The sequence below is a fragment of the Aristolochia californica genome, unplaced genomic scaffold (genome assembly GCF_029961685.1).
Source record: "Aristolochia californica isolate CCGP_79_NKW_82.1479 unplaced genomic scaffold, dmAriCali1.0.hap1 SCAF_8, whole genome shotgun sequence".
In the NCBI taxonomy this organism is placed as follows: Eukaryota; Viridiplantae; Streptophyta; class Magnoliopsida; order Piperales; family Aristolochiaceae; genus Aristolochia; species Aristolochia californica.
The window spans coordinates 28,971,061-28,979,228 of NW_027182279.1; the positions used below are offsets into that span (position 1 = coordinate 28,971,061).

General features: G+C 44.7%; 3 protein-coding genes across 3 annotated transcripts; 2 read left to right on the forward strand and 1 right to left on the reverse strand.

Annotated features, from left to right (window-relative positions):
* Positions 1–603: 603 nt before the first annotated feature.
* LOC137938386 (protein transport protein SEC23 D-like) lies at positions 604–2,286 on the forward strand. Its single transcript, XM_068783354.1, has 4 exons — positions 604–949; positions 1,040–1,099; positions 1,935–1,988; positions 2,141–2,286. The coding sequence occupies exons 1-4, from the start codon at positions 604–606 to the stop codon at positions 2,272–2,274; spliced, it is 594 nt and encodes a 197-aa protein (XP_068639455.1). The 3' UTR covers positions 2,275–2,286.
* Position 2,287: 1 nt separating this feature from the next.
* Positions 2,288–3,898, forward strand: LOC137938387 (protein transport protein SEC23 D-like). The gene is made up of 2 exons (XM_068783355.1): positions 2,288–2,633; positions 3,696–3,898. The coding sequence occupies exons 1-2, from the start codon at positions 2,288–2,290 to the stop codon at positions 3,896–3,898; spliced, it is 549 nt and encodes a 182-aa protein (XP_068639456.1).
* Positions 3,899–4,196: 298 nt separating this feature from the next.
* LOC137938389 (uncharacterized) lies at positions 4,197–5,676 on the reverse strand. Its single transcript, XM_068783356.1, has 2 exons — positions 4,962–5,676; positions 4,197–4,309 (listed from the first exon to the last, which is right to left on the reverse strand). Exons 1-2 carry the CDS (start codon positions 5,674–5,676, stop codon positions 4,197–4,199), a joined length of 828 nt encoding a protein of 275 aa, XP_068639457.1.
* Positions 5,677–8,168: the final 2,492 nt, after the last annotated feature.

An 8,168-nucleotide genomic window follows, 5' to 3' on the forward strand; every position in this document is an offset into this window, starting at 1 on the left:
GTTTTCCCAAATTTGACCTAAACTTGATGGAAATACCTTATTGATATTTTTTTAAAATTAAAATAACATATATATAAAACTTATCTATTTTTTTATTTTTTATTATTTATATTTTGACATTGTATAATAATTTTATGCATTGTATTCTTTAACTATTTTTATATTTAAAAAATATTTTAATTGGAGAATTACTAGGTTGATTTGGGAATGAGACAATGGATAATGTTTGATTTCTAAACCGTTCGGGTCTCCGAGTTGGGGTTCGGGTTCTCAAAACCCGAACCATGCTTTCCCCTCTGAATTAACCCGCTTTTTCTTTGGCCGGACCAGCTCAAACGGCGTTGGTTAGACGAATCGAGGCCAGCAGGGTAAGAAGTCTGGGTAAGAAGTCTGTGTGTTTTTTTTCTCCCTCATTATTTGGGTTTTTATCGACCTCGCTCTGCAACTCTGCTGCTGTCTTCTCGTCGATGGCGGTTAGGGCGACAGTATCTCGTTTCCCGACCGATCCCGATGCACAGGAAGCCTCCGGCCTTCCTTGGGGAGTCACCGTTTCCCCATTTTCTCCAGTTGACGAGCTTGGTAACCCCCCTGTTTCCGGGTCCAATGGTAACCTTGTTCCTCGCTGCGATTAGGGCGACGGTATCTCGTTTCCCGACCGATCCCGATGCACAGGAAGCCTCCGGCCTTCCTTGGGGAGTCACCGTTTCCCCATTTTCTCCGGTTGACGAGCTTGGTAACCCCCCTGTTTCCGGGTCCAACGGTAACCTTGTTCCTCGCTGCGATAATTGCTGGGCTTATTTCAATTCCTACTGCGAGCTTGAACAATGGGCTGGGACTTGTTCTCTCTGTGGCACTCTTAATGGGTTAACGTCAGAAACAATCGCTCGTTACTCTCAACCGGAGTTATGTGCAGAGATGTGCTCTTCCTTCATAGATCTCGAGCTACCTGGTAGAGTTCCGTTTTATTATAATTGAACCCGAGTTTTACTAGATCATTTAGCTGTGAGAATTTAAGTCTAATAGCGTTTGATCTTACCAGATGACGGCGAGGAAGCTGTGAAGGCTCGGCCGGTTTATGTTGCAGCAGTGGATCTTGCATGTAAGATCTGATAGTCTTTGTGATGATACCCTTCATTTCATATGCGAACTTTGCTACATTTTATCTTTATCGATGTTACTACTGCATTTTGTTTTTTTTCGAAAGTGTTTATTAGTACCTTATATAGAGTTTGTATTTCGTAGATCGAGGTGTAAGTGTTGTAGGGGTGTCTTCTTTTGTTACTGTTAAATGTTTAACCATGGTTTACTGATAAGATGGCTCATGTATTGAGGTGATTATGTTGCTATGTTTGTATGTTTACGTTACCTGTTAGGAGCCAAATGTTGCCTGAAGATTTATTGGGAGAAAAGATAATTGGCATTCTTCTTTTTTCATTTTTGGTGTCATCAAGCATTAACAAATGGCTACTTCAGTAAAGATACTGTTCATGTTTCAGGAACATTGTATAGTTCAATCACTTGAATGCTCATCCACTAAATATTTATGACCCTACATCCATTATGGTATTGCATTACAGTTCTTCTAGCCTTTTTTATTTTTTCTAAATGGATCATAGTAAGCAAAACTTTCTCAAAGATGTCTCAAAAGCCCATCTAAAAGTTGTTTGCGGCTGTGATGCAAAAGCAAGATGATGAGGGTAATCTTGTGTTCATGGTTATCATTCATGGATATTACATGGAGGCGGAATTATAATCATAAATCTTGTCTTCTACAAGTTCAACATGATGAGTTGGCATGAGGCTCAAAACTGTATTAATTATTTTGCACATTTATTAGTGATATAAAAATTTTAAGTTCTCAACATGCTCTATCCCTTACATTGTGCTAGAATTCACTTACTAGTTTTTTGTTGTACTTCTGAACATAAATGCAGCATCTGAGGAGTTTTTGGAGTTGATCAAAAGTGCGCTACTGGCTGCTTTAGAAGGTGGGCAATTGTTTATCTCAGTATTGGCCTTCATAAGGTGATCAATATTTTAGAAGATCACCCTCATCTTTTCACACATTTGTGGTTGCATTGGTAATTATTTTTCTTGTTTATGATAATGTTTTAATACCAATTACCTTTTACATTTGCAGCACTTGGGCCGGGTTCTCTGTTTGGGCTTGTTACATTCAGTCATAAGATAGGCTTATACGATGTGCAAGGACCCATACCAGTTGTCAAAAATGTCTTTATTCCCCCCAGATACAGATGCTTCATTGCCCTTTGAGCTTGAAGATGCCATGCCATGCCATTGTTTTCTTTCTTGGCTCCTGTATGTTTATGATGGACAATGTCAACATACCCTTGACTTCAAATTGTTAAAAAAAAAAGAATCTCTACCAACACTACAATCAATTGGAAAATGGATTTTAGTGAAGGTTTGGTTCATTCTCCAAGGACTGAAGCCTTGGAAAGACCGAATAGCTGCAGCCTTGGAAACACTGAAACCTACAACTTCATGGGAAAGAACTATAGCTGCTGGACAAGGACTTGATGGTATATTATTAGGTGGCAGAGGTTTTGGTGCTGCAATGGAGGCTCTAATTAACTACCTTGGATCAGAATACGGAAATACATTTGCACTGGGTATGGTAAAGTCCAATTCTTACTTCCCTGTGCTTCTTTTACATTATCATGGACCAAAATAAATTAACATATGTTTCTTTTATAGTCATCTTTGTTCTAACTATTTAGTGATGTTTGTTGAAAATCAAGTAAATGCATATTACCTGTAAATGGATTTACAGAATGACATTTTGTTTCTTAGGAAGTGGTCTTGAATTGCAAAGCCTCCATCCTTGGATGAGAAAAGGCTATGAGGAAATTTCTGTTAATCTTTCAACTTATTGACATCTGGTGGCACCAGATTTAGATCATCAAACATTCTTGCAGTTACTGCCACCAAAGTGTGTCATCCATGTTTGATGTCTTCCTCTTTTCCATGCACAAGATATATCTGGTTCTATTTTCCTTATGGGTAGACTTATTCTTTCAACTAAAATCTATCATTAATTTTTTTCTAATAAAATCTTTTTCATTATTGAAAAAATGGCCTGTACCCCTTATTGCTGGATGCTCTCTCTTTAAAAAAGTTGAGTGTTTTCATTGTTCTTTTCCCATTGATGTTCATTAGTCATATGCATGCAACTTATTGTGAGGGATAAATCTGGAGAGTCATTCCTTGTTTTTCTATTCGTATTTTTGAAGATTTCTGCTTTGAATCTAGGATTGTCTTTATCCCTCACTATGAAAAGTATATGTTCATTCTATTAATTATGTCTTGTGAAACCATAATGGCTGGAAATGAGCTAAATGTTGCCAATTGAAAGAATTGGTTTTTCAATGGTTGATTATCAGTTTCCTGGAAAAGTATTGGTCACAATTTTTTTGGATACTTCCTCTTACCAGGTAATAACATGTTCTTTTCCTTGGGTGAAGTGTTTCCTCTCAAGGGCGACAATAGGGGCCTGGAAGAATATCTTGTCTCAATTTACCTTTCTGAATTTTGTTTTCTTAAAATTGATTGTACTAATTGTATTAGTATTTATAAACATTCATTTATTGGTTATGTGGCTCCAAAATCGACTGCATTAGTGACTATCAGCATTTGTTTATTAGATATTTATGTGGGTCAAAAATTGATTGCAGCTAGGGTTTTTACATTTTTGTCTGGTCCTCCTGATTATGGAGCTAGTCAATTAGATACAAGGCGTTATGGTGAGCAATATGCCAGTAAAGGAGAGGATGCAGACTGTACACTGCTTCCTGAGCAGACACCCTTTTACAAAGAACTGGTAAATTGCCTTATGCCTATATACACCCAAGTTGTCACGCGGTTAGATTTAGGCTAAGTCCGTCTAGCCTTGCGGAATATCTACCCCGTGCGGCCTAGCTCTTCCGAAGAACTAGTCAGCCTCCTTGAGCCTCGGATCCTCCAACCAATACTTCACACAAGAAGTTGTCAGCCAAATGGGACAATGAAAAGACCAAGATATAGAAGAGAAAAGCCTACTTTGTATTAAGAATACAAGATTACAAAGGATGGCCAAACACTCTTGAAGGCCAAGGCTAAAAACTCTCTCTATATACTTGAAAAGTAAAGAATACTAAGGATTTTCGACCTCCTTACAATGGGAGAGGCCCCTCTATTTATAACCTCTCCTTTGGCTTTAGAAATCTCTCAAAACGCCAAGAAATCCGCCAGAATCCGAAAAATCCGAATTCTGGCGTCTGGCGCCTGGAGTCCTGCTGGCGCTGGAGTCCTGGAAACCCCATTTCGCCCCGCCAGGACTCTGCTGGCGCGTGCCTGGCGCCTGGCGCCTGGAGTCCTGCTGGCGCTGGAGTCCTGGAAACCCCATTTCGCCCCGCCAGGACTCTGCTGGCGCGCTCCTGGCGCCTGGCGCCTGGAGTCCTGCTGGCGCTGGAGTCCTGGAAACCCCATTTCGCCCCGCCAGGACTCTGCTGGCACGCGCCTGGCGCCTGGCGCCTGGCGCCTGGAGTCCTGCTGGCGCTGGAGTCCTGGAAACCCCATTTCGCCCCGCCAGGACTCTGCTGGCGCCTGGAGTCCTGTTGGCGCTGGAGTCCTGGAAACCCCATTTCGCCCCGCCAGGACTTTGCTAGCGCCTGGCGCCTGGAGTCTGGAGTCCTGCTGGCGGTGGAGTCCTGGAAACCCCATTTCGCCCCGCCAGGACTCTGCTGGCGCCCGGAGTCCTGCTGGCGCTGGAGTGCTGGAAACCCCATTTCGCCCCGCCAGGACTCTGCTGGCGCCTGGAGTCCTGCTGGCGCTGGAGTGCTGGAAACCCCATTTCGCCCCGCCAGGACTCTATGGGCGCCAGCAACCCCATTTCGCCCCGCCAGAACTGTCTGTTGGCGTGCTGCCTTGTGTCTGGACTGGCTGCTGGGGTTGTTGTGCACCTTGTTGCTTGGCCATCCGTTTGGCAAGCTCAAGGGTGTCTTCCTTTGCTGCAGCTGATGCCGGGTCAGCCATATGTGTGTGCCCCTCTGGGCCGTGCCTTTGCACTTGGCCTTGGCCGTTGCTGCCATTACTGTGCACTGGACTTGCACAGTCATTTTCCTTGGTGTCTGGCCACACCATGGCTTCATCCTCCGTCTCATACTCCCACCGCCATAAGGCAGACGCCCTCGTCTGCAACCCCTGGCGATAGTCGGCCACCTCCTTTTCGAACTGCCATAACTCGGCAGCATCTTGCCATGTTGCCTCGCTTTCCGGTTGACCCAGCCACTTGACCAAGTATTGCGTCCTCCGGGGCTTGCCCCTTTGGCGTTCCTCTCGGTCTGCAATAATATACTCTACCCTATTGTCAAAGGTAGTAGATATATCCATGGGAGCTCTTGGATCAACTATTCTCTCCGGGTCCGGGTCTTCAAAATAAGGTTTAAGGTTTGATACATGAAAAACGTTGTGGAACTTAAACCTTTTCGGCAGCTGCAATTTGTAGGCGAGGTTGCCTACCCGTTCAATGATAGGAAAGGGTCCTTCATATTTCTTCAAAAGACCTTTGTTCTTGCTCCTTAGGTGACGAAATTGTTCAGGTCTAAGTTTGAGAAGGACCTGGTCACCAATATTGAACGAAGACTCCCTCCTCTTCAAATCAGCATGTTTCTTCATCTTTTTAGCTGCCTTATGCAATAAGACCCGTGCCAACTCCGTTTTCTCTTTCCACCTCTTCGCCAGCTAATGAGCTGCTGGACTTTTCCGTGAAGTGTCTGGAAAGAGACCCATGGGAGCCAAAGGCTGTCGTCCTGTCGCCAACTCGAAAGGACTGTGCCCGGTTGATTCCGATTTCTGCAAATTGTATGAAAACTGGGCCACGTCTAACAAGTCTGGCCAGTTTTTCTGATTTGCTGCAACAAAATGGCGTAAGTACTGTTCTAACAAAGCATTTACCCGCTCGGTTTGGCTGTCACTTTGTGGATGAAAACTAGTGGAAAAACATAGTGATGTTCCCAGTAGTTTGAATAACTCGGTCCAGAATTTTCCCGTGAATCTGGGGTCACGATCACTAATGATCGTTGTGGGCAAACCCCAATGCTTCACCACATGTGCCATGAAAGCTCTAGCTGCTCCGTCTGCTGTACAATCACTTGGCACCGCTACGAATGTTCCATACTTCGTAAATCTGTCTACCACCACCATGATAGACGCCAGCCCATCTTTCTTACGTAATCCAGAGATGAAGTCCATTGAAACAGACTCCCACGGCCGCTTTGGAATAGGTAAGGGCTGTAGCAAACCCCTCGGCTTGCGTTGTTCGATCTTATCTTGTTGACAAATAAGACACGTGCGCACAAACTCCTCCACATCATTCTCCATGTCTGGCCAATAATACTGGCCAGACAACAAGGCCAACGTCCTTCTTTGACCTGGATGTCCTGCCCACAAGGTATCATGGCATTCCCTCAAGAGGTCAAGCCGTAGGTTATCGTACTTAGGCACATAAAGTCGATTACCTTTGGTCTTGAGCAATCCGTCGTCAAGCCAGAATCTTCTCGTCTCGCCCAAGGCAGCAGCTTGTACAATGCTGTAAGCCTGGGCGTCTTGGCGAATTCCAATGCGAATCTTGTCTAGCAACGATGTACCAACCTGTGTAATTGCTACTAAGGCTTGTAATCGCAAAGTCCCATCTTCTGTTTCTGCGCCAAGATGGTCCCCCCTGCGCGCGCGCTTGCCTTGCGCAAAGCACATATCTCCTGCGCCTACGCTCGCGCCGCGCGCCTCTTCCTGTCCAGCTGCTACCGCACCGCGCGTGGTGCGCGTGAAGCAAGTACCGGCTACTGCGGTATGCTGGAATTCAGCCGCACGCGTCTTCTCCTCTGCCGCATGCGTGTATGATGCTGGTGCTTGCTGCGCCATGTGCGCTAAGCTCTGGCTGGTCTCTTCCTCATAAGAGTTAAGTGCGTCCACCTTCCTGCTCAGTGCGTCGGCAGCACCATTGGCCTTCCCCGCCTTGTACATCATCTCAAAGTCAAACTCGGCCAAGAAATCTTGCCACCGGGCCTGTTTTGGACTGAGCTTTTTCTGTGTAAGAAAGTAACTAGAAGCAACATTGTCAGTTCTTACAATAAATTTGGAGCCTAAAAGATAGTGCCTCCAAAGACGTAAACAATGCACTACCGCCGTCATTTCTCTTTCTTGTACAGTGTACCGTTGCTCAGTTTCATTGAGCTTCCTACTCTCATAAGCGACTGGGTGTCCTTCTTGTTCTAGCACACCCCCAATGGCATAATTTGAGGCATCGGTATGTACCTCAAATGGCTTGCTGAAATCAGCAAGGTGAAGCACCGGTTCAACCATCATGGTATCCTTAAGCCGCTGGAATGCTCTTTGGCATGAGTCCGTCCATCGCCATTTTTGGTCCTTCTTTAGGAGATCGGTCAAGGGGGCTGCTATAGCTGAGAAACCCTTGATAAACCTCCTATAATAGTTTGCCAAGCCAAGAAAACTTCTAAGCTCACGCACCTTGATAGGGATAGACCAATCACGCACAGCCTCCACCTTCTTGCTGTCCATCCATATCCATCCTTCCCCTATCCAATGTCCAAGAAAGGACACCTCTTGCAACCCAAAGGAACACTTCTCCTTCTTGACATATAGCTGATTGTGTCTCAATTTCTTGAACACTTTTCGAAGATGTTCTTTGTGTTCTTCCATACTCTTGCTATACACCACAATATCATCCAAATACACAACGACAAATTTGTCTAAGTACTCGGAAAATACCTCGTTCATGAGAGTGCAGAAAGTTGCTGGTGCGTTGGTTAGGCCAAAGGGCATAACCATGAACTCGTAAGCCCCATATCTCGTTACACAAGTAGTCTTCTCTTCGTCTCCTTCAGCTATTCGAACTTGGTAATAACCACTTCGTAAATCCAGCTTGGAGAAAACTCTTGCCTCCTTCAATTGATCAAAGAGATCAGCAATAAGGGGAATAGGGTACTTGTTCTTGATGGTTACCTTGTTGAGCGCCCTATAATCGATGCATAGTCTCATACTTCCATCCTTTTTAGTCTGAAACAGTATAGGAGCTCCATAAGGTGCTTTGCTTGGCTTTATGAACCCCGAATCCAGCAGCTCGCTGAGTTGTCTTCGTAATTCGTCCA

Coding starts and splice junctions, on each gene's coding strand:
- LOC137938386 (XM_068783354.1), top strand. CDS start 604: ATGGTAACCTTGTTCCTCGCTGCGATTAGGGCGACGGTATCTCGTTTC. Junction 950..1,039: donor CATAGATCTCGAGCTACCTG/GTAGAGTTCCGT, acceptor TGATCTTACCAG/ATGACGGCGAGGAAGCTGTG. Junction 1,100..1,934: donor TGCAGCAGTGGATCTTGCAT/GTAAGATCTGAT, acceptor ACATAAATGCAG/CATCTGAGGAGTTTTTGGAG.
- LOC137938387 (XM_068783355.1), top strand. CDS start 2,288: ATGCCATGCCATTGTTTTCTTTCTTGGCTCCTGTATGTTTATGATGGA. Junction 2,634..3,695: donor CGGAAATACATTTGCACTGG/GTATGGTAAAGT, acceptor AATTGATTGCAG/CTAGGGTTTTTACATTTTTG.
- LOC137938389 (XM_068783356.1), bottom strand. CDS start 5,676: ATGAAGAAACATGCTGATTTGAAGAGGAGGGAGTCTTCGTTCAATATT. Junction 4,310..4,961: donor ACGGATGGCCAAGCAACAAG/GTGCACAACAAC, acceptor TGGGGTTTCCAG/GACTCCAGCGCCAGCAGGAC.